Source organism: Rhipicephalus sanguineus, chromosome 6 (assembly GCF_013339695.2).
Source record: "Rhipicephalus sanguineus isolate Rsan-2018 chromosome 6, BIME_Rsan_1.4, whole genome shotgun sequence".
NCBI lineage: Eukaryota > Metazoa > Arthropoda > Arachnida > Ixodida > Ixodidae > Rhipicephalus > Rhipicephalus sanguineus.
This window is the reverse complement of record NC_051181.1, coordinates 17720167-17745425: the sequence shown is the minus strand read 5'-3', so window position 1 is coordinate 17745425 and position 25259 is coordinate 17720167. Positions and strand designations below refer to the sequence as shown.

At 47.4% G+C, this 25259-nt stretch overlaps 1 protein-coding gene across 3 annotated transcripts in view; it reads left to right on the top strand.

The window, feature by feature from the left end:
- Positions 1-25259, top strand: part of LOC119395629 (protein argonaute-2) — a 126827-nt gene that overhangs the window by 38736 nt on the left and 62832 nt on the right. Inside the window, exons 2-7 of one of the 3 annotated variants that reach the window (XM_037662611.2) lie at positions 10795-11158; positions 11231-11530; positions 11679-12038; positions 12120-12203; positions 20376-20511; positions 20624-21364. In XM_037662611.2, the coding sequence (XP_037518539.2) occupies positions 10795-11158; positions 11231-11530; positions 11679-12038; positions 12120-12203; positions 20376-20511; positions 20624-21364 (1985 nt within the window). The remainder of the gene's footprint in view (positions 1-10794; positions 11159-11230; positions 11531-11678; positions 12039-12119; positions 12204-20375; positions 20512-20623; positions 21365-25259) is intronic. The other 2 variants (XM_049416708.1, XM_049416707.1) reach the window with 2 other exon arrangements.

Genomic DNA, 25259 nt, shown 5'->3' with positions numbered 1-25259 from the left:
TAGACCTAGTAATTGTCTCGAGTACCTAATTCCATATCTGGAGTGGTCCGTTGTCAAGAACCCCTTGGGAGTGACCACTTCCCATTATGTTGAAGTTAACAAAAGAAGATACATGCTCGCCTGACTTTCCTCGTTGGAACACCAAGTCAGCCAATGGGAACTGTCCGAGGGAAAGCACATTTTAGACGGAGATGACATGGCGATTTTAATATAGACGATGCTGTGGCATACCTAACAGTTTTATTATTGACGCTGCAGTGAAATGTATTAAGCAAACTAACGGAATGATAATAGCGTCGCATACCATGGTGGAACGACGATTGTCGGAAAGCGCGCAATAGTCAAAATAAAGCTTGGAGATTACTCCGAAATACCCAACGGCTGAAAACCTCGTCAATTTCAAACAGGTTAAGTCACAAGCCAGAAGAATGCGTCGTCTTGCAAAGAAAGAAGTTGGAATAGGTACATCTCCGGTATAAATTCGTACACGACGAAACGAAGGTTTGGAATAGGGTAAACAAGTTAAGGGGTCGGGAGTCACCCCCTACCCTTGGTAAATAGCCGAGGTGAGAGCCTGGAGGAACAGGCGGACTGCCTATGTGAACACTTTGAATATGTCTCAAGTGCATCACACTACACAGAAACGTTCTTAAGATTCAAAGAACGCGAAAGGCGGCAGCCCTTAAATGTAAACGTCCATACCAGTGAGGCTTACAACTGCCCATTTACATTAGCTGAACTTAAGGCATCTCTTGCGTGCTGCAACAACTCGGCGCCAGGTGGCGATCGCATAATGTACGAAATGATCAAGTATCTTCACCCCGAAGCACTAAAAAACACTCCTAACCCTCTACATACCATGTGGCAGCTGGGTATATCCATTGGTATGGAAAGAAGCGATAGTCATCCCGGTACTTAAACAAGGCAAAGACCCGTCCTTAGCCGCCAGCTACAGGCAATAGCGTTAACAAGCTGTCTATGCAAACTATATGAGAAAATGGTAAACCGGCGCTTAATTCACTTTCTAGAAAGTAACAGTATACTAGACCCCCTTCAGTGTGGTTTCAGAGAGGGGAGGTCGACAATAGACCACCTTGTTCGCATAGAGACATACATCAGAGATGCATTTATTCATAAGCAGGTTGTACTTTCGGTTTTCCTAGACTTAGAGAAAGCGTACGATACCACATGGCGATTCGGGATTCTACGCGATCTTGCCGCCATGGGCATCCATGGGAACATGTAAACACAATTGAAAGTATCTGTCTAACCGAACCTTTCGCGTAAAGTGGGAAATGCTCTCTCTAGATCATTCACACAAGAGACTGGTTTCCGCAAGGGGGCGTGCTTAGTTGCACACTCTTTCTTGTAAAAATGACTCTCTGCAGTCAGTAATTCCAAGCGCGATGTTTTATTCCGTGTATGTTGATGATGTGCAGATGAGTTCAAATCATGCAATATGTCTATCTGCGACGACAAGTGCAGCTTGGAATGAATAAATTCTCTAAATGGGCGGATGAGAATGGCTTTAAAATAAACACCCAGAAGAGTACTTGCGTACTTTTCTCCAACAAACGAGGGGTAATGCCACTACCAAGTATTGCGATCAAGGGAGACCAACTCTCTGTCAGCAGTGAGCATAAATTCCTGGGAACCACTTTAGATTCTAAGCTCACGTTTATACCCCATATTAAATATGTAAAAATGAAATGTCTGAAAGCGTATGAACGTCCTAAAGCTTCTATCACGTACAACATGGGGTAGTGATCGAAAGTGCCTCTTGAAGTTGTACAAAGTCTTGTCTGGTCGCGCCTTGACTATGCCTCTATAATTTATCATTCCGCAACGCCAAGTGCATTAAAAATCCTAGACCCCGGCCACTCTGGGCATCCGACTTGCAACGGTGCTTTCAGGACAAGTCCGATCCAGAGCCTCTATGTAGAGTCGAATGAGTGGTCACTTCACCTACAGCGATCCTATAGTAGTTTCATATATTTTATAAAGGTACGCGCAAACATCAAACATCCTTCTTATTCAACTATAAACGATATGCCGCTGCCACCCTCTTCCATAATCGACCCGCAGCGAGAAAGCCGTTCTCTTTGCGTGTGAGAAACTTAAGTGAGGAAATGGATGTTCACTGCTAGAACTTTGTCCTATGCCCCAGCGAAACTTTTACCGCCGTGGCAGTGGCAGCTTATACATTGTGACACCTCATTTGTCGAGATCACTAAACATGCACCAGAAGCACATATTAAAATGCATTTCCGACTACTCCAGTCCAACTACTCATGCGTAGAGTTTTATACCGACGCTTCTAAGTCGCATGCAGGGGTGGCTTATGCAGCCGTCGGACCATCCTTCTCGGAAGCCGGTTGTACTGCACCCGGAAACAAGTATCTTTACGGCTGAGGGTTATGCACTATTGTCGGCTGTGAAGCCTATACGGAAGTCAGACATACAAAAATCATTATATTCACAGACTCGTTAAGCGTCGTAAATGCATTAAAAATCACTTTTTAGATTCAAAAACCGGTAATAATTGAGCTGTATTCCGTTCTGTGTACAGCGTATATGTCCAACCAGCATGTTACTATTTGCTGGGTACCTGGCCATAGAAGCATCGAAGGCAATGTGTTAGCTGACCAAATGGCCACGTCAATATATTGCGCACTATTAACCCTACCGCTACTGTCCCTGCAACAGATCTAAAACCCTTCTTACGTAAGAAACTGCGAAGCCACTGGCAACGCTTGTGGGACACAGAAATAAATAATAAGCTTCACTTGATTAAGCCGCGTTAGGTTACTGGCCCTCGCTACGAGAACACGGGCGAACTGATGTCCTATTCTGTCGCCTCAGAATAGGACACACATATGGTACCCATAGCTTTCTGCTGACTGGCGATGACTCCTACGTAGATGTGGCGACTAACCGTCCCTCCACGTCCTCTGGAATGTCCCGGAAGCTGAAAGAGAGAGAAAGAAATATTTTCCCTTAGCATACCGCTATCATCTTCCTCTACATCCTATTATGTTCTCGGGAAGAGAGCCGCTTTTTGACGCAAAATCAGTCCTTGGATTTTTAAAAGATGTAGTATTGATGTTTTTAGCCCAACAAGTTCATAGCGCGTCCTCTGTCCAGAAGATGCCGCTGTGATAGTAGCTTTCATGAGCCCATGCCTCCATGCCCTTGTTTTAAGGGCTCTGCCGAGGCACTAGTGCTCCACGCCAAGTTTTTATTTGATATTCGTATTATTTTTAATGAATTTTATGTCTTCATAGCACACATCATTGTTATTGCCATAATTTTAATGTATGTTATATCTTACTCACTTACAGCGACTGCTTTAGGCCATTTACAGCCACGTCACATCTGTCTTACCACACTGCGTAATGCACAGTCATTATCATCGCTCTGGCGCTCTTTGGCACATCTGGCCCTTGCGCCAATAAACTCCACTAATCATCATCTTGCCTTACACTTGTAACTCACGTTAGAAGTTGGGCAAGTTGGTACGGTATCATCCTTCTGAAAAAAACTGCGCAACAGGACGGGACAACAAAGAAAAAAATGACAAACAAGCGCAGACTCAAAACTGATTTATTGAAAAAAACGTATCACCCTTATGTAGCATGTCAATCAACGAAAAACACACACACAAAGAAAAAGCCAGTCAAGGATTTCAATAAATCAATGCAGTGTAGTTGCCTGTAGCATGTGGAACGCAGATACGCGAATTCCTTGTCAGACAGACTGATAGAGCGACAGCTATTACACAAGTCTCCCTTTCTCCTGATGTGAAAGACTCTATAATCTGCGGCCTATGTATCTCCTTTCCCTCGATATAACTGTTGAATCATTAAAGACGGGTTTGCAACCACACACTGCAATGCGCGGGCAAATGCAATCCCGGGGTATTCGAAAGCAATCGCTCGTGTTCCCTTAGCATCATTGTCGTGCACTGCTGCTTTCACCATTATAAGATTTCCCGCACCTTACGGGACCTGATACGCTATGCCTACCTTGCCTGGCACATATTTTGTTCTTATGCTCAACCACGGCCGGTCTTGGGGCGCGCGCGCTCGCTCCTTCCCTTACGGCCTGAGCAGCCGCCGTGAGTACAATGGAACTTTTCTATACAGTCACGACGGCGCGCTCCGCGTGAGGGCGTCGCGAGCCAACCGCCCAAAGCGCGTTTCACCGCATGCGCTTCGTGTTGTAAACCAGCTGTGCCCGGCCAATTTCTCGTGCTAATTACTTCTTTCGGTTGTAGCAAGCGGTGAAGGAAGTACAGGTGCGTGTGGGGACAGTCTGCCTTTCTCGGCACTCGGCAATAGAAGACGCACACGCAGCGCTACTAGCAACAACAATATTTTTTGACCCGACCACCTTATATTCGATGGAGGCGAAAATGCCTGAGGCCCGTGTGCTTAGATTTAGGTGCACGTTAGAGAACCCCAGCTGCCACAGCAGTGCATTTTTTATTGGCCACCACGCATATTACAACGTCACAGAGGGGATACCCATCTAACCTGGAAAAGATGAATGTAATGCGTGCAGTGCAAGTATTCTCGCTCCAAGTCGTTGGCGCACTGGAACATCTGCGAAACTTGAGGGGCGACTCCTCTATCGTTCTATTCAAGGATGCAGCATCCACAATAAACTTCATGAAAGCCATAAAGAGGTGGTTCGACATTCACAACACTACGTACAGTGGAAATGACTGCAAACTTCCATCTCAAAGCAGGACGACAGCCGATTGCTGTGGCTGGAAAATGAATTTTCAGGCTACATTAAGCGCATCCAGGATTCTTCTGTCGCCGCTGGCGTTGGAAACTTACAGACGAGACGTACACTGCCCTGCTTTTCACCACAAGTCCACAGTGGAGACAGTCCGATTTCTTCTGAGAATAGGAGTAAACTATGTGCTCACGAAGAAATTTAACAGTGATCCTATAGAGGCATTGTTTGGAAAATTGAGGGCGATGTGCGGGGGCAATGACGCGCTGGACGCAAGAGCCGTCACAGCTGCTTTGACTCGCATTGTCAAGGAAAAGGCGCTACCTTCAAAAGACATGGGCATTCGCGACGAAAACATTGAAGAAGCGGCGGTGTCTATTCCGGAAGATGTTTTTGAGGAACTTGAAGCTCTGCGAGAACCTCCTCGCAAACCACCGAACTCTGTTGCCTATTCAGGCTTGGTGTATGTAGGTGGTTACATTGCCAAACTCATCACCGATGTCGGTTGCGAAACAGGCGCCATGCTAGTGACGACAAACAAAACAAGCAGTCCTTTGTATCTTCTTCTCCGTCAGCAAGAAGCCTATGATCTACACTACCCAAAGCCGGAGTTATTATCAATGCTGGACACAATTGTGACGTTCTTCGAGAAAGCAGTCAAATATCTTCCTCTAACGAAAATCGAGACTCTGCAATTGACTGTTGAGTCATACCTTGAAGATTCGCCACTTCTGGACTGTCCGGAAGGTGTGGACAAGAGTCACGCGAGAGTGCTGGCTCACATTATTTCTGAGAAGTTTCTCCGGATTCTTCTTATTAACTACACAAAAAAGTTAACAGATCAGAATGACAGGCCTTCCGGTTTTATTCACAAGCCCTCGCGGAAGCATATCAGGCTGTGACAGACTTGACTCCTTTAAACTGTGATCGTCACTGCAGTGTTTTACCAACAGTGATTTTTTTCAGTTCTCCATGCGCATATTGTTGTAGTACCAAGGAAAACATTGTTTCCCATTGAAAGGGTTCTCTGAAAGTTTTTTATGTTTCCTCTTCGTCTGCAGCGTGGCCGTCCCCATTATGCAGTGACTTTCACTTTTTTGAAGTATTTGTTTCAATATTAAAGCACGAATTAAGATGCCTTCAACAAAAAAATGTGCAATTTGTTATTTTCAAGTACAGCGATGGCTGGCACATACATTTGAAATAAACATTTCCTAAACCATGATTAAACCGTTTCCTCAACCAAATGCAATGTTCATCCTCTTACTTGTTCTCGAAGTTACAGAAACCTTAAAAAAAAGGCTGTGTTATAACCGCGTCGATGCTTTGCCGAGCAACAGAAGCGGGCTTATGAGCGGCCTGCGCCACCACTTCTGTAAAGCGGAATTTACCAGAGTCATCATATATACTTGCTACCATGTTTCTATCGCATTGGTACCATGAATACCATATGAGTAACTTCAGAAAGCGCCACGGTAAGTCGGAAGCCGAGCACTCCCTGCGCGCGCTAGCCTCCACAACGGCCGGGAGTGAGTTAGGGAGCAGTTGGCTCGGAGCGCCCCCACGAAATTGCGGCCATAGGTAGCAACAGCCCCCCGTGCGCAGGCCGTAAAGGAAGGAGCGAGCGCGCGCCTCCAGACCAGCCGTGGCTCAACATGTCCTGCTGCGCAGAACGTGTCCCGTCCGGCTGTGCAGTTGTTTCAGAAGATGATTGCACTTGTAAATTCCGATGAGAGCCATCAGCACTGAAGGGTTAAACAGGACTGCATTAGAACATGGTCACAGCTCCCGGCTGGTGAAGAATGGCATCGCATTAAGATCTGCTTTGGACAGGTCATACCAACACCTCATGGGCACTAGTTTTTCTGCGCAGGTAAAGAGACGAAGCTGGTTTTCCTGATAATGCCATAGCGGCCACTTGTGAAAAAATAAAACTGTTCATGAAACAGTGGCCTGAAATACTTCTATCGAGGATATTTCACCGGAAAGAAAGAGTGTCAAAAATCCCACATGTGCACTGGCTTTCGCACGGCATTAAGAGAGGGACTCTGAGGTACAGAGTTAGTGCTGTGTTCTCCGTGGAAAAGAAAGGAGGCCACATTTGCTTCGTGGTTAGCAACCGAATAAGCAAACCTGAGCGGTGCAATAAGAGAGGATGTCGCATCAAGCACGTGAAAGAATTTGTTCCTTGTGCACGTGGTATTGTCCCGAACACAATTGTCGTGGGGGAAGGCGTGCATTGGGCAAACCGCACTTAATCCTCGATTGCATAGCATCTGATACTGGTAAATTTAACATTGCGCAACGTACACGAGGACAAGAAAGGAACACCTATACAGACAAGCGCAAACTATCAACTGAAGTTTATTTCAGGAAACACTGATACTTATACATGTAAAAACCACATGTCACATCATCACATGCTCACAGCTGCGCGTCAGTAGCACTCCAACAAAAAGAGATTACCTTCATGTCTTCCTGTACGCGGGCGAAACAAAAAACTTCCCTGAGAGGCTGCGACAACATAAGAACGATGTCCGCAAGTCCGAGTGACAAAGGAGTACGCTCGCTGAGCACAGCGTGTTGAAAGACCACCACATCAAAGTCTCTCGTTGTAGACTTGGCCAATTACTCTATGCGGCTTTTTGTGGAATCCTGGCCCATCCAGGTGACAGCCAGTAACGTAAACCAGTCTACAGGTGCTCTGCCGATTGAGAGTCTGCCTCAGCGGAATTCAGCACATCATGGAGAATAGCAGTGACCCCACGGCTGGAAGACCCTGAAAAAGAATGCGAGTGGCACGCGAAACGTCTTACTTTTCTTTGTAACAACAAAAAAAATTTTTTTTACTCACGACCTTGGTTGGCATCTGTTTCAACCAAATCCCATTAATACCACTGTCACACGAACAGCCTTAACCGCGGCTAACTACGGTTATAGCTAAAGACTGTTACAGGAAGCTACACGGCAGGTAGTTATCGCAAACGGCCGTGATTCCACGAGAGATTGACACGGATCCGAAAATAGGTATTTTAGATTTGAGTATTTTATATTTCATCCACATACCACCCAGTAGCCTGAAAAGGAACCTGGTTTTATTATCTGCATAATTTACGAGGAAAAAATATCGAATATATTCAATACAGAGGGACAATTTTATTACCTGTCGTTCTCGAATGTTCACAGTGACGCAAAACACAGATATTACCGTTACAAAGAACACATTTTGTGTATGAAATGTATGCACAACAAAGAGTAAAGTAACATTGCTTGGAACTTGTAGAGTGAAGGAAACTATTTTTGAAAAATGTCTAAATATGCGACATATTATCATCGTTAGTACATAATAGTTGCTACAACCAATAAGGCTTATCAACTTTCTTTTGAAAATAAATATTGCTTATTTCTATCTGCAATGGCAGCTAAGTTTCTGGTTATTGAACTCCTGAGCGAACGAGGCTGATCTTGAACACCCCATACAGGTTAACAGGTTTACAGGTTAAAGTGAACAAAAAATGTTTATTCACAGATATTTTTTTTTTTTCGGTGACTAGGCGGTTGAAGCATTCCTTTACTACTACAAAGTTTGTGCATCTATTTTGCTAGTAGAAGCACGCCGTCAGAATTACGGTAAATTTATTCAGAGTTCAGTGATGCTTTCTTTGCAGATAGCGTTGATAATTGAATCTCATGTTCTGTATAATGTCACATTGAGAAAAATGGCTTCACCATGTGCCAGAGTCAGAAGCCATCACATTTAACTCGACAGGCAACCTTAAGCAGCTATAATGTTGCTAAGGTTGTAGATTTGTGCAAATAATTATCGGGAAATCGGCATTTTGGGTATAATTGTTTGGGTTTGAAGTTTTATGTGAAACGTAAATTTGAGATTTAAAAAATTCCTATTGCGGGTTCCTGCAGCGAAGACACATTGATTAAAACTCATGATTGCGGAGTAACGGCAGAGGGAACGTCGTTACTTTTTTTCGGTAACGGTAAGGCGTTACATTTTTTTTGTAGGTAACGTAGGGCGGTAACGCGTTCCTTTTTTTTTATAGTGTAATGAGTAACGTATTTAGTTACAACGCCTACAACACTGGCGTGAGCACAGAAAACAATCGCTTTGCTTTATCGCACACATCACACTAAAAAGGCGACAATCAGTGAAGGCGTGTTCACACTTGGCCTCGAAGGGGGCGAAAGCGGCAAAACTCACCGGAAATTCACTTGCTTCGCCACCTAAGCGGCCGGGAAAACCAGGCGGCGAGCCCGACGCGAAAATGTTGGTCCGAGACAGATTTTTACGCCACAAGAAATCCGATCGCCTTTCCGTTTCATGGGAGGCCGTACTTTGGCTGCACTTGCTTAAACCACGTGATGTAACAACAACCGGCCGCAAATTCAACATGGCGGCCAGGGCATCGGCAGTGGTTCGATAGTGGTTTTTCACCTGTTGGTTTGCATTGGTGCAATTGCAAACTACCCGTGCAGCACAACGTACTCACAGCCTCGACAAGAACGCGTTCCTCAAGAGCCTGGTTTAGATTAAGATTGCAGAGAAGACTGGAATTCGCAGAAGGTGAAGCAGTAGCGAGACGGCGTGCCCCATCGTATCTCACTTTTGGACAGCCGGGTGAATCCGCCGCCGCTGCTGGTGTGCCCGCTTATGTAGATGTCCTGAAACCGGTTGAAAAACGTGAAAGCTATTTCTTTTCCGTGTTTTGCGTGCATTACTTGGATTCGTTAAGAAATTAAATGCTCAGGAAACACAAAATAAAATGAATTCTCAAAGTGGCCAAGGCGGCAGTGGCATGCAGGAGGGGCAGAACAAATGTGAACTGTTTCGACGCGCACGAACATGGTTTTCCTGCCGCTGTGGCTTTTTGTTTTCTCTTCGCTTCTCAAGTGTGAATGCGCCGTGAGATTTTGTTAATATCGCTCGCCCATCTACATGGTGTGCCATATTTGGCACAAACCTGTATCTTCATTAATATGATCACAATAAATCTGAAAATTTTTGCATACGTTCTTCTTCGTCTATCATATGATAAAAGTTCAGAAAATAATTTTTCTAATGGCTTTCATAATTCATGCAATAGAGGGTTAATGCGAGTCTTCGGGAGCACAACAGTTCTTTAATAGGCAGGCATGTTACGCATTTGGCATTGTGCTGCAAGGAGTGCAAAGACGGTAGTTGCAAGCCTCTGGGCAAACAACAGTAATGCAGCACAGCCACAAGGGCTCTACACAGAGGGAGATTATAGAGGCCTTCCACATTGGATGGGAGGGGCCAAGTTGCATTAGTCATTCATCTATTAATCTGCAGGAGGGTTCTAGAACTACACGTGAAATAATCGTGCTGAGTGCTTGTTTTTGTAATCTTTTTATGTTGACTCATTTGGTTTATCTGGTCTAACTGTGTTTTAAACATGTTTTTCCTGAATAAATAAGTTGATTGCTAGTAGCGTGTCGTCCTGTGTCCATCTTTTCTTGTGTACAGTGTTAGTTGCGCCCCCCTCTACATCATGGACCAACACCAACTCGCCCAGCTTCTTATTTTATTAACAATATTTGGCATAAATAAAGGCTGCTCTCATAACTATGAGCATAGTTGCCTTGCAATCGGTGCAAAAGCCAAGACAAACTGTGGCTTGATAAATTGTGACAGTGTTAGTGTTTGGTATTGAGACGTGAGTTTCTTTTGTCGGGGGACTGTTTGGTGTATTGGCAGCTCTGTTGTTGCAGCAGGCCTGTTGACGGGCTTTTTGGAAGAAGTTTCAGCCTCGGCTTGAGCCACGCTACCATGTCGTCTGCCAAATGGGTGCTGCCTTTTAGTTAGCTTTCTCAACCGAAGTGGTCGACCTCAGTTTGGAGCAACCACAGTTAGTGGGATAACTGCAGTTAGCTTTGTCTAACCGGATCTAACTGTGGTTCGTAGGAACTCAGGTTAGTGTAACTAGGGTTTAATGTGGCTTGCTTTTGCTGCGACGTTTTTTTCACCCATTAGGCAGAATCCGTAATGCACAGCCCAGCGAATTACTTTCTGTGCAGCCCCTGGGCCCCCTAGTGGCGGCGGAGGAGGAGGCCCGGGAGGGGCGCCACGTGCCCCACCCCCCGTCACCCCGGTTGGTGCGGTGACTCCCCTCGGGGGTGGCCCCGTGCCCCTAGGTCCGCCAGCCCCGGCCCCAGCCCCCGTAGCAGCGGCTGCGTCGGGTGCCCTCGGTCCTGCCGAGATGGTTGTTGCAGCGGCCGTGGCACTGCCGCAGTTCTCCTGTCCACGGCGTCCCAATGTAGGCACCGAGGGAAGGCCAATCCTGCTGCGGGCCAACCACTTTCAGATTTCCATGCCTCGCGGGTTCCTGCACCACTACGATGTCACCATCACGCCTGACAAGTGTCCACGCAAAGTCAATCGGTGGGTTGTTCCTCCTCCTCCACTTGAGATCATAAGTGAAAGTAAGTGTGTTAACAAGAATCCATGTTGCAGGGAGATAATAGAGACGATGGTCCAGTCGTATTCCAAGATATTTGGCAACCAGAAGCCAGTGTTTGATGGCCGCAAGAATATGTATACTCGAGACGACCTGCCCTTGGGCAAGGAGAAGGCCGAGCTGGAAGTGACCCTTCCGGGCGAGGGCAAGGACCGTGTGTTCCGGGTGGCCATCAAATGGGTTGCCCAGGTCAGCCTGTACGCGCTTGAAGAAGTGCTCGAGGGACGCTCTCGCCACATCCCTATGGATGCTGTCCAGGCACTCGATGTGGTCATGAGGCACCTGCCCTCCATGACGTAAGTGCTTGTCACAGCAGTTTAGGTTTTACTTTGCATGCGCTGAGGTTTAAGCAGTATTGCAGATTTAAGCAAACACATTAGGCCCTGTGGAGACGGGAGTTTGTAGGAACTACGTTTTAACCAGGTTTTTTCCGTCGCCATTCAGGTACACGCCCGTGGGTCGATCCTTCTTCTCCTCCCCAGACGGTTACTTCCATCCACTGGGCGGAGGACGAGAAGTGTGGTTTGGTTTCCACCAGAGTGTGCGGCCGAGCCAGTGGAAGATGATGCTCAACATCGATGTGTCGGCGACGGCCTTCTACAAGGCCCAGCCGGTCATCGAGTTCATGTGCGAAGTGCTGGAGCTGCGTGACGTCAACGAGCAGCGCAAGCCTCTCACGGACTCCCAGCGCGTTAAGTTCACCAAGGAGATCAAGGGCCTCAAGATTGAGATCACCCACTGCGGCACTATGCGCCGCAAGTACCGCGTCTGCAACGTCACCCGCAGGCCTGCCCAGCTCCAGTCGTAAGTGCATTTCACGTTTTCACATGTCCATGTTTTACAAGAGGCTGTTCTGTGAAGCCAGGTTTTCGATTATTTCTTTAGGTTTCCATTGCAGTTGGAGAATGGCCAGACAGTCGAATGCACAGTGGCCAAGTATTTCCTGGACAAGTACAAGATGAAACTCAGGTCAGCATGCCTTTTTATGTGATGCAGTTGTTTCCACATTTTTTTGCACACTGTGCAAATCGGCAAGTTCCCGCATGTTACAATCTCGGGAACTTGCATGCAAACTTGCATTGCTTCAAGGTAGGCATATTTTGTATTTAAAGTTATGAATATATCTGAATATCTTGTGAGCTGTATTGCAGCAAGACGGCAAGACGAACAAAAACGAACAACACGGCGCTGTGTTGTTTTTGTTCCTTTTGCCAGTGTCTAGTGTTGAGCTGTAAGGAAGTTCAAGATATATCTTGTGATCCCCTTCGAGTTCACTATATCCGGGATCCACTGTACCGTATTTACTCGAAAATAGGTCGGGCACGAATATAGGTCAACCCCTAATTATAGCGCTCTATGAGAAATAAAATTTTAAAAAATATTCAAATACAGTAAAACCTCGGTGATACGATCACGGCTCGTACGAATTTCGGGGTGATACGAATTTTTCTGTGGTCCCGGCCAAGGCCCATTATCCTGCAATGTATTGGAGTATGGTTGTTGCAAACCGATTTGCACCCTGCGACGTTTGATACGAACGTACGCTAGCGCACAGGTACGGACAGGTGCTGCCCGCGCTGTCGCGGAAGACCCAGCAGTCACGCGCGGGCGCGGGCATGCGCGCTGCGCGACCATGAACGGTGCGTCGTTGCCTCCGAGATAGTGCGCGGGAATCTTGAAGGCCTTTAGGCGCCTTCGCGTTTAGGTTACAGATCACGTTGACGTCGCGCTTTTTTTTTCCCCGACACGTTGACTCGTGCTCCTGTGCTCGAGGCAGCAGCGTCTTTGTACTGTGTTAACACGTGCCTGCCACGTCGATGCAAGCCATGTCCCCGCAATCAGACGTTCCATGACACAAGACTGAAACCTGGGCTGCAGGTTTGTGATGAAGTCCCATTAAAGGTGGACGAAGACCCCAAGAGACGAAGCGGAGGGTCTTGGCGAAAGAGCTTGGCCTCTATCTATCGTTAGCAAAGCGCTTCTTTTCGCCGCAGTACTTTGGTGTCATGCGGAAAAGCGTAGTAAGATTAGGAAGGGGCTACTAGCGGTCATGGGGCACAACACATCTCGTTCATTAATTACACAGGCGCGCATGCACCGTATATTTACGAGTGCAAGTATGATCGCTGACGTGTAAAAACTTTACTGGCAATCATTCAGGGCTGTTCATGACGTCGCTGCGGCCCTGAAAATCACTAAATCAAAGCGTATGCCAACTTCCTTTTGTCGCATACTGATTTTTCATGTTTTCTGTTGATACGAATTTCGGATGAAACGAATATTTTTGGTAACCCCACGAGATTCGTATCACTGAGGTATAGGTAATAATTGAAACGTACCACAACTTCATTTACAATAACTTTTCCTCCGCGCTTTAGTCGCTGCCAGGAGCGTCATCATCGTCAGAAGTGTGGGGAAAGTTGTTTTCGACGGATTCTCCGCAGGCACCCTCGGCATCCCAAATGACATCGTCCTTGCTGCCATCGAGCGTGTTCGAAATGCAACACTTATTAGAGCCGGTCACGATTATTTCCGCTGGCAAGTCCTTCGCATTCGTTGAGCAACGGTCGAGAGCAGAAGGCTGGAAGCTTCGGATATACGCAAGCGGACAGCATGCACATTGTGAGAACTGTGGTTATCGTTTGCCACAACTGCTGTGGACGAAACCGCGGTCGCTATTGACATGATCATGTATGGCGACGGCGAAACTCACTGAACTCCGAAAGCTCATGTGCGTCCAGCGTCCACCTTGTCAAAGTGATGCTGCTTTCCGCAAACAGTGCAGACAAAACCGTGGCAGATGCGATCATAAATAGCAACAAACAATGTAGTTTTGAAGGCATGTGCACGACCAGCACACGCTGATTGAAAACGGAACTACCGCACACGGTCACTATCGACACGATCATCGATAGCGATTACGAGCTCCAAAGGTACACTGCTAATGCAGCGGTAGGTCAAAGGCAATATACAGTAGACTCTCAATAAACGAAACTCTCTTAAATGAAATTGCTGCTTAAATGGAACAACTGCCTCTAACATGATTGGTTTTGTGCTTGAATTCTGCACCCCTTTTCATCTCTCAGTAAACGAAACTCCTGTTAAATGAAACAGATTTTCCTGGTCCCTTCAGCTTTCGTTTAACAGGAGTCTACTGTAGTCTTAAAAAAGGCATCTTTAAAAGGCGCGAAAAAAACCACAATGGACAGGTAGGAAGGAGACAGGACGACGTGCTTCTAGCAACTGAAGCTTTAATCAAAAAGCGAAAGAAGATATACACACACATTACAAAAAACAAGAAAAAGAACCAGACCACCGCAGAATGAATATGCATATAAAAGATAAAACACCAGGCACGTTTTTTGTCACCAGGGGGGACGTGGCAATGGGAATGGTAAATTTGGTCAAAATATTCAATTTTTCATTTTATTTTTTTCTGCAATCCTGAGACCATGTTTTATGTCATGGTGAAATATGAGACCAAAATAAGCAGTAGAAGTTGAAAAAAAAAACCATTTTACTAGTGTGCTGTCATCAAAAACGATGACAAAATTGGGCTTTAGAAAATGCAAATCTGCATTTTTCCCTTGACACAGTGCCACCATATTGGCGTCATCATAAAGAGGACAGATAAAGCTCAAAATAGCCACAAAGCTCAAAATCTCCAATGAAAAATAAAACCAGCTTCCTTCTAAGTTCTGTTTTCTTAGCTATTAGCTGCATTTTCTTTGAGCTCCATTTTCTCAGCTTTCATTTTTTGAACAGTTGCTGTCAGTCATCCCTGTGCCATTTCACAACAAACAAAGATATAGCCATTCCGTTTTCTGCGCTTAGATCCCGAGACATTGGCGAGTGCCGTAAAGCTGTCCATATTTGTCTGCACGCCATACAGATTTTTATAATTGGCTTTTTGTAAAAGTTGTTAGTAAGACAATGAGTACAAGAAATTTCAAAAATTTTTTTGTTTGCCTATTTGAATATGAAAAAATAAACCAATAGCGTTACGGCACAGAATGGGTCCTTGTGAATATGCTTATGCAAAGATCTTGACGAACTTATGTCTAATTCATTAATTAATTTTGGGATGACAATGAGAGTCTATCAAGTGTTGTAACTCGAAAACTACAACAGATAGCTCAAAACCGATTTCCGTTTCGATATCAGCACAACATATCACATCTGCATGCCAAATTTCATCACTTTATCTCCATAAATAACCAAGATAGTTTTCATTGCCACGTCCCCCCTTAAGTTATATCAAGGTAATCTACCTCTCGGCTTGATAGCGCTACGGTCGGACAGCTTATACAAGAAGCACCCGATTTAGAAATATAGGCGGCTTCCACAATTTCACGAGTCCTTTGAACTTGGTTCGAAAACAAAATAGCTGCTTCTTTAAACAAAGGAAGACACCCACAAGCTTGTGAGCGCCAAAAGGCACAAAGCCTTTTGGCGATCGTGTCTATCTTCGCTTATCACTATGGTGGGGTGGACTTTGACACCTAGTTTTCCGTCGAAGCCTCAAGCGAAGCTTAGATGCGCACTTTCGCGGCAGCCAGTTGCGCCGTCCCTTATTGGTCTGTTCACGTGTGTCCCAGAAAGGCATACGCGAGTTCTTTTGACAGAAACAAATGTTTTGTGTGTATATCGTGGTTGAAAACAGATTTTGCTAGTTTTTTGATGATACGAAATATCGGGTGATACGAATATTGTCTCTCCCCCTTCAGATTCGTATCACAGAGATTCTATTCTAGCTGGGAAACCCTACCTGCGTTGTTTGTTTGGCCACTCTAAGCCATTATAAGACCGCAACGCCAATGTTTATGCTTACGGGGCTGTTCGGTGATCCAGTGGTGTTATGCAAACACCCAGTATTGGACAGAACTTCTTATTTCAAAAGAGTTCCTTCTTATTTGACTGTTTTGCTTCACATGGTCAATTTTTCCACTTGACAGTGAGCTTTTAACTGCTCCAAAACGTGTTTTTGGCTGCTTTAAGGGGAGACGCGGGTCTTTTTTTTTATTTCTTTTATTAGCTGTGTGAACTGAACGAAATTTAACAAACTTATCCCATTTTTTCTGCAGATTCCAAATCTCTAATTAGAATTTTGGTAGCTGCATTAGTACAAAAGATGTGCAATCTCTAAAAGCATATTTCTTACGGGAATTTTCGGCAACTTTGCTTTGTCAAACACAGAAACAAAGTATGTGGCAAGGCTGCCAGAGAGCTGGTTTAGCCGGTGATGCTAATCAGATTGTCTTCAACAAACTTTGAATGCAAAATAAATAGCCGTAAATGTGAATGAAATTTTTTTGCTGCGTACTATTTCTGATAATTGAGAATGATAATTTGGTGAACAACATTATAAGAAAATAAATAGCATCACCGGCCAGACCAGCTTCCTGGCAATCTTGCCACATACTTTTTTGTATTTGACGAAGCAAAGTTGCTAAAAATCCCCGTAAGAAATTTGCTTAAATATGTGTTAGAAATTGCATATCTTTTGTTCTAATGCAGCTATTAAAAATCTACTTAGAGATTTTGAATCTGCAGAAAAAGCTGAATAAGTGTATTAATTTTCATGCCATTCACCCAACTTTTAAAAAACCATTTTTTAAGACCCACGTCTCCCCTTAAAAGACCTTTTTTCGGCTCCAAAAACCTGCTCCTAAACAGCTTCAGTCAATCACATCACTGGGATGGCCTTCAACAATATGGCCTTGCACAGTCGCGGTGTTAGAAGCGTGCATTGCAGTCTGTGGTCGCTCGGTGGATAGCTGATGCTTGGGCAACGGTGGCAGCAATGGTAGCAGCTTCTTTCAAGAAGTGCTGCATTTCTAACTCCTTCGACGGCGCTGAGGACCATGAGTGTTAAGGGGAGACACTGGTCCGAAAAATTTTTTTTTTTAATTTTCAGTATTTCCAGCTGAAATTTTAATACAATATGTATCTTTCACAGCTGAAAACAAATATGCAATTAGTTTTTTGCTATCACTTTTAGATTTTTAAATATTGACTGTTACATAAACTTGCATTCTGCCCAGCCTTTTGACATCTTCCTCATAAAATATTGTTACAAATTTGACATGACAGCATTCTATGAAGGCCAGGGAGTGCAACAAAACCATAATTTTATTTTTAGCTTCATTGATACCAGAGTTATGGCTTTTAACAAGTATACTAATCAGAAATCTAAAACTGTTGCTTAACTTTGTTGCTAATTAAATCCCTGTTCTAGATAAAAATATCATATTTTTTTGGTTTTGTTGCACTAATCGATGCATAAGCTTTCAAATGCTGCAAGAATTATCAAAATCCGACTGCTACATCAAAAGATACTGTGGGCAATGGCTTAGGGTGTGGTGAAAAATGTTGTTTTGAGAAAACGACAAAAGAAGTTTAGGAACATGCTGTGCATTTATATTCAACAAGAAAAGGTGTGAATCTGTGTATTAACCATGTTAGAAGCCACCAGGAACGTAGTCATCATCATTCTCCTTGGTGCGCTTTCTTTTCATGGCATGCTTGAAGTTTTCAGCATGCTCATGCTTCCTCTCTGATGCCACTAGTCGGCGACTGTCCTTTTCTGAGCATCTTTCAGCGGCCACAACACTCTGCTGCAGGTGCAGCTCCTTCAATATGGCAGCATCTGCTCTCCCTTTGCCAGCGTTGAACCTTGCGACGGCTTCGGCCACAGCAGCTTCAACAGTGAAAAGGGACGCATGTTTGTTCTTGGACACGAGCGACCAGATGACGGAGTGCAGGCTCTCGTTTGGGTTCTGCGTTTTGCCTCGCTGACAACGCTCCAGCAATTTCTTGTCAGAGAGGCGCGTGTAAACAGGCCGCAAGGCATCAACCACATACTCCGGCAGGTTGTAGCGATGCTTCGGAGGAGTCTCCTGCTTGGCAACAGCCCTGTTGTACTTGCACCATGACTCTTCACCAGTTGGGCAGTGAGAGTGCTGAGGGCTTGCATCAGTAGATGCTACGTGATAAAAGGTTGCCCAGACAGCATTATGCATGGCCTCTATGTTTCCTTCGTTACTTTGTAAAGCCCATCCATAATATGAAGTGAGCTTCGTGACCAGCTCGCCCGTCAGTTTGCCCTTGCCGCCAAGGCTTGGCTTTCCTTCGGCTCTTTGTTTTTGCAGGAGGTTTCGAAGTGCTGTGCCCATGCGCTTATGCACATGGTTGACACAGTCCTCTTTTTCTATTGGCACGAAGCCATATACCTGTGCCTCCTGCAGACTGTTGAAGGCCCGGCTGTCTCCATCACACAACATGGTCATGTAGCGGAGCCCATGTCTCTCCAATGAGCGGCCAAATAAAATTTGCGCTGCTTCCACCTCCATTTGTCCTGGCTTACTGGAGGTATTCTTTTGGCAAGTGTGGCCAGCTAGCCACTCGGCATACCTTGAGTTGTCCTCCTTCGGCCCTAGCTGGCAGCCCAAACAGAAGTTTGACAGGACGACGAAGTCGAGCACATAACCCGTGAATAGTTCAATCACGGTCCCTACACAAATATGGGATGAGTGGCCCCTGGTCAGCCAAGTCCCATCAAAGGAAACGGCGATGTTACCAGGATTTCCAAAGTTAAGTTCGGAATACACCGTTTTCACGGTGCTCGCGCAGTCCTCAATAACGCGCGCGGCAGCCTTCTGCGCGGCAGGGTTCATTTTCAATTTCACATAATCCTGGTATGTCTTGGTATGTAGGCCTCTCCGTGAAATATTTAGGGCGGAAAAAATATCATTCAGCGCAGTTTGTCCGTTTCCTGTGCTCATTGCCGCGCGAACCGCGAGCACGTTAATTTCAAAAGGGCCGTGCGCTGCGTCCCCCCCTGCTCTCGGCGAGCTCCATACGGTCTTCAGTTTGCCGCACTCGTCACATGTCAGAACAAGTTTCGCGGCGATGCCATATTCGCGGTCTTCCTTGGAGATTCTGCCAGGCCCGCCACACACACCACACTTCATACACTGAAGAAGTTCGTTCACCAACTCTAAGCTAACGACGGTGAACGGCGTACCAGACGTTGCGACTCCATCCGAGTCTTGGAAAAAAGACCGCTTGCATTGTGTGGCAGACTTCGATGAAAGGTCTTGGAGAACATCACTCGCACGACACTCGAGGGCCACTTTTTCAGCGTCGGAAACCAGGGGAGTGTCGACGCGCACAGCTCTCGTGTGATCATGGGACGCGGCTATCGCGTCCGCGATCGCGGGTGCCGCGGCGGTGGTAGCGCTGGCACAGCCTGCTTCGTCCGAGTTCTCGGCGGCAGAAGGTCTCACTGGTGATAAGGTGCGGGCTCTCGGACGCCGTTTTCGCTTTTTTCCGAACGCATGAGCACTCCGGAACTTCCGATGACCGCCTGCCATTGCACCGAATTCACAGCCGTTGTTAGGCCTCTACGCAAAATGGCGGCTTGCACGCCGCGGTCTAGCAGACGAATCCCTTCGCGTCCAATGGGAAACCGGGAACTGCCCCACGTGACAAAAACGCACCAATGATGTGCGAGTATTTGGTTTTTCTTTATGCGTGATAGCTGCGTTGTTGCTAGACGAAAAACGTTCTTCTGCTAGGAACAGATAATAGAAAAATGCGTCTTTAAAATGAGACCAAAATGGCCGCGCTACTTGGCGCGGTTCTCGCGCGCTGCGGCGTTGAATACGATCGTTTTTGAGGTGGTTTCGGAAGCGAAAATGGTCATCAAACTGACTTTGCGGCCCAATAACTCGACAAATACGCATTACAGGGCTATAGTATTTTAGGAGCAGCTTCCTTAGAACTTAATGATTATGAAAAAAAATACTTCAAAAAATCGGTTTTTGAGAAAATTTTCGGCCTCCCATACCCGTGTCTCCCCTTAAAAGGGCAACAGGGAAAAGGAGAGCACTGATGCATCAGATGATGACAGCTCATGATTACGTGCTTACACAGTTGCATTTGGCATATTTCAGAGCTTGGAATTCAAGTAAATTTTCTGGCGGGATCCTTCACCTTATATTGGTGTGCAAACTTTTCTTTTTGGTTCCTTCAACTCCCCCCTTGCCTTATAATTGTGACCGCCTTGGAATAAATACGGTATTTCTCACCGAACCTGTTCTGGAATGTTGGTTGAAAGCAGTGAGAATGTGTGTGCAGGTACCCGCACCTTCCCTGCCTTCAAGTGGGCCAGGAGCACAAACATACCTACCTCCCTCTCGAGGTCTGCAACATCGTGGCTGGTCAGAGGTGCATCAAGAAGCTCACTGACATGCAGACATCTACCATGATTAAGGTGTGAAACAATGTTGCACAATAGGAGCAATGCATGTTTTCAGTTAGAGGCATCATTGATGCATGAAATCCTATGGTCAGGCTTCCATATGTGCTGTTCGTTTCTGGTGCAGGCAACTGCGCGGTCCGCTCCGGACCGGGAGCGTGAGATCAACAACCTGGTGCGCAAGGCGGACTTCAACACGGACCCGTACGTGCAGGAGTTTGGTCTGTCCATCAGCAACACTATGATGGAGGTGAGGGGCCGCATCCTGCCTCCGCCAAAGCTGCAGTATGGCGGCCGGACCAAGCAGCAGGCGATCCCCAACCAGGGGGTGTGGGACATGCGGGGCAAGCAGTTCCACACTGGTGTCGAGATCCGTATCTGGGCCATCGCCTGCTTTGCGCCACAGCGCACCTGCCGAGAGGACGCCCTGCGCAACTTCACCCAGCAGCTGCAGAAGATCAGCAACGACGCGGGCATGCCCATTATCGGCCAGCCCTGCTTCTGCAAGTATGCCACGGGGCCCGACCAGGTGGAGCCAATGTTCAGATACCTCAAGTCCACCTTTCAGGGGCTGCAGCTCGTTGTTGTCGTACTGCCCGGCAAGACTCCCGTCTATGCCGAGGTCAAGCGTGTCGGGGACACTGTGCTGGGCATGGCCACACAGTGCGTCCAGGCCAAGAACGTCAACAAGACATCCCCGCAGACTTTGTCCAACCTGTGCCTCAAGATCAACGTCAAGTTAGGTGGCATCAACTCCATCCTGGTGCCCAGCATCCGACCCAAGGTGTTCAACGAGCCGGTCATCTTCCTCGGTGCCGACGTCACTCACCCGCCAGCTGGCGACAACAAGAAGCCCTCCATTGCTGCGGTCAGTATGCTGCACAGAGCACTTGAGCTACCCTATTTACCCAAGTCTAACGCATCCCTGATTCTTAAGTGCACCTAATTTCTGCAGATGGGGGGTGGAGGGGGGTGGGAGGTTGCATTGTAACGTGCATGCTATTTCTGCGAATGAAGAAGAATGGGCAAAATGTTTTTTGGCAAGGCAAAAAGCCTGTTTATTCCTCCTACATAATGACAGCGCAAGGTGCCATTCACTCACTCTCGAAAAGGTCTTTGTCACGCTCTGACCAAAGCATCCCTTCTGTTCCGTTCATGGCATTAGAAATTCCATATTTCTCAAATTCTTCCTGGATTATGCTAGCTAGAATCTCAAGCCTCAGCCACCCACCTTGTCACATCCTCGACAGCCACGCTTCAGCCCGTTGCGCGATGAGACTGTGTAGCATCCTTTGACTATCCACTGGTTATGGAGTGCCCGTTCACAATCTTTCTTGGGCTTGTTAATGCACGTGTCCAGTAGCTGAAGCTGAGACGTCGTGACACTTCGAATGACCACCAAGTCCGTGTGGCCAGTTTATCTTTGACACGCTGGTCTAGGTGGCACTTGAATGCGTCAAGCACAAGTATGGAGCGGATCCCCAAGTTAGCATTTGCCTCTTGCACCACACACAGTAGATTACAAGTTGAGTGTTCATATCCAACGCATCCTCCATTTTTTTCAATGCCAGTGCAAACATTCGCTTCTCAATGGGAACCGTTGGTCCACCTTAGTTCAGGGAGCAATCAAGGTGTGACGCTACCTAAAGGGTATGACTCCTTGCGTCACATGTACGTCTGAGCACGTTGCCATAGAGATGCGATAGATAGACGTGCTGTCCCTCTCCAGTATCATGCTTCTGACAGATACAGTTGTAGTGTGCACGTACTTCACAGGAGTACGGCCACTAGCGTGGGTTCGGACTTAGCGAGCCACAGGGCCGCGTTTGCCGTCGCCTCGCGTGAACTAGCGCGCCACTGCACACGTACGTTCGAGCGCAAAGGCGCCGAGCGCAACGCGGCAAGTACACAGTACTGCTCTCGAGATCCGCAACAGTTTATTGCCCGCGGCAACACCACAAAACGCCGTACAACGCCCGCTCCCAAAGGCGGCGGGAGAAGCAAACAGGCTTCACCATGCCACGGGCGAAAATACAACACAAATGGTGCCGCTAGCACGTCTCCGCGGGCAACGGGCTCACGGCGACACGCCGCTGAGAGAAAACGGGTCTCTCGCGACTATGCTGCGTACTCTTACGATCTGTGACCACAGGGCCCGATCGCTCGAGTGAGGGCAAACTCCGCTCGCGTTGGCTTCGATAAGTACGGTTTCGGCGTAGTACGACCACGCGCGAATGCACCGCACCGCTCTTCAGCCTAGCGTTCGGAAAGGGACAACGTAAGGTAAGCGCTCGCCGCTGGCGCAAGGCACCGTTAGCGAGTTCCGTCCGAGCGAGCGGAGTTTGCCCTCACTCGAGCGATCGGGCCCTGTGGTCACAGATCGTAAGAGTACGCAGCATAGTCGCGAGAGGCTCCATTGAGCCGGATCGGGAGAAACTTCGAGCAATCCTCGATTTCCCCGTGCCCAAGGACGTACGTGGCCTTCGCCGCTTTGTGGGAATGGTTAACTTTTATCGTTCCTTCATACCGTCCTGTTCCCGACTGCAGGCGCCCTTGACCAAGCTCTTGGGTAAGTCTGCTGTTTGGCAATGGGGACCTGAGCAGCAAGAGGCGTTTTGCCGACTGTCTAGCGCCATTGCGGAGACAGCGCAGCTCAGACTCCCCGACCTGACCAGACCGTTCGTTGTACAGACTGATGCGAGCGATCTGGGTTTAGGAGCCGTTCTCCTACAGGAATACGATGGCGTGTTGCAGCCGTTGGCCTTTGCCAGCCGCTCCTTGGTACCCGCGGAGAAAAATTATTCCGTTACCGAAAAGGAGTGCCTCGCCATCGTGTTTGCACTGCGGAAATTTGACGTCTACCTTGATGGGACGAAATTCGTGGTGCAAACGGATCACAGTGCGCTCAGCTGGCTGATGCGGCTCCGTGAGCCTGCGGGCAGGCTGGCGCGCTGGGCTCTCCTGATACAGCACTATAATTTTGCAGTGCAGTATCGAAAGGGGAGCACCAACGTGGTAGCTGACGCGCTATCTCGTGCCCCATTGTCTGCCGAGAAGTAAGGTGGCAAATTGGGCTAGTTGGAACATACTCGCCATGTTCAGCGCAAAAAAAAGGAACACGAAAACACAAGGAAGTACACGACACAAGCGCTGCTAACAACTGAAATTTTAATGGAAGAAACGTGTCATATATAAGCACAAAAAAACAGAAAACAAAAAAGCCACAAAAACCAAACAGAAAATCTTATCCCCCACCAGGCATGTATACTCACGTATGCTGTAGATAGGTAATCTCAGCCTCCGTGAGAGCGATTGAAGGCTGGCTCACGCATCTGTCTCTTGCTTTTATAATTTCAAACGCTTCAGCTATTTCACGCGTGCGCTGGTCCCTGTGCCTCATCATCACGGTGGTTTTGTTTAGCTCGGCTGCGCATCCGCATTGCCGGCAATGGAGGGAAAGATGCGTAGATGGTGTGCCTTTCAGAGAGCTAGCGTGCTCCCTTAGACGGACGTTGAGACAACGACCCGTCTGCCCAATGTACGCACCACCACATGACAAAGGGATGGCGTACACCACTCCGCTCGCGCATTCAGTGAATCGCTTAGAGTGCTTCATGGTGCAACCTTCAGTGCTGTCAGCGGCCTGCCTCTCCTGCGCTCTTTTTTCAACTCTCGCGCAAACGCTCCCTAGCTTCTTGCCGGCGCGAAAAACAACATTCACGTCATAATGACCACCAATCTTCTTCAAACGGTGGGATACCGAGTGCAGATAAGGGATAACAACGAACTTTTTTCCCTTATCCGAGGGTAGAACCACTGGATCTAGACCCTCTTCTTTTTCTTTTTTCAAGCGATGAAGCAATCGCTGTGATGTGGAAGCTAGGACCAGGCGCGGGAAACCAGCCGCTTCCAATCTGTCAACCTGCCGTAAAAAACTCACGTACAGTGTGAGGACAGGACTTTTTTAAAGCCGAATTGAGACAAGACGTGGCCAATCCATTCTTTACAATTTTTGAATGGGCAGAGCGATAGCTTAACAATGGTTTTGAGGTCGTGTCGTGTACTTCCTTGTGTACTTCCTTGTGTCGTGTACTTCCTTGTGTTTTCGTGTTCCTTTTTTTTGCGCTGAACATGGCGAGTCTGCCGAGAACCTTGATTCCGGTGCGACAGCCGATAGCGGTGCCTTTGCACAAGCAAGCGGTGGGGGCGAAACAGCGGCTTCGCCGCCGTTCGGCGAAAGGGGCGAGTCCGCCGCATTCGGACGAACCCTGGCTGCTATCCAGGCAAACAGCGCACCGCGAAGCCGGCCAGCGGGTGAGCTCTCCAAAGGCCACGATGCCGAGAGCGAACCCGTGACGCCGACGCAAGCGGCGGTTGCTGTGGTCCTGAGTGGGCGCGATACCAGGTTCCCCTTTGGGAGAATGGGAATCGCTTTCAGCAGAGAAGAGCTACTGAAGGCTCAGCAAAGTGATCCGTTTTGTCGCGAAATGTGCGACGGTCTCAGGGAGACGGAGCGCCGTTACGCTGCTTGCCCTGCAGCGGGCGCGGATAGGGGGCTGGAACCAGCGTGTGTCGCTGAGTCCCCGGCGGATTCATATTTGCTGGACCATGACGGGCTCCTGCTGAAATATATAGCCACCGACGACGAGTCTATCGATCCGTTTAAGGTGGTTATGCCCAAAAGTCTGAGAGTCGCCCTGTTGCGATCTTCTCACGACGAACCCATGGCCGGTCACCTGAGTGGCTCCAAGGTTTTCGCAAAA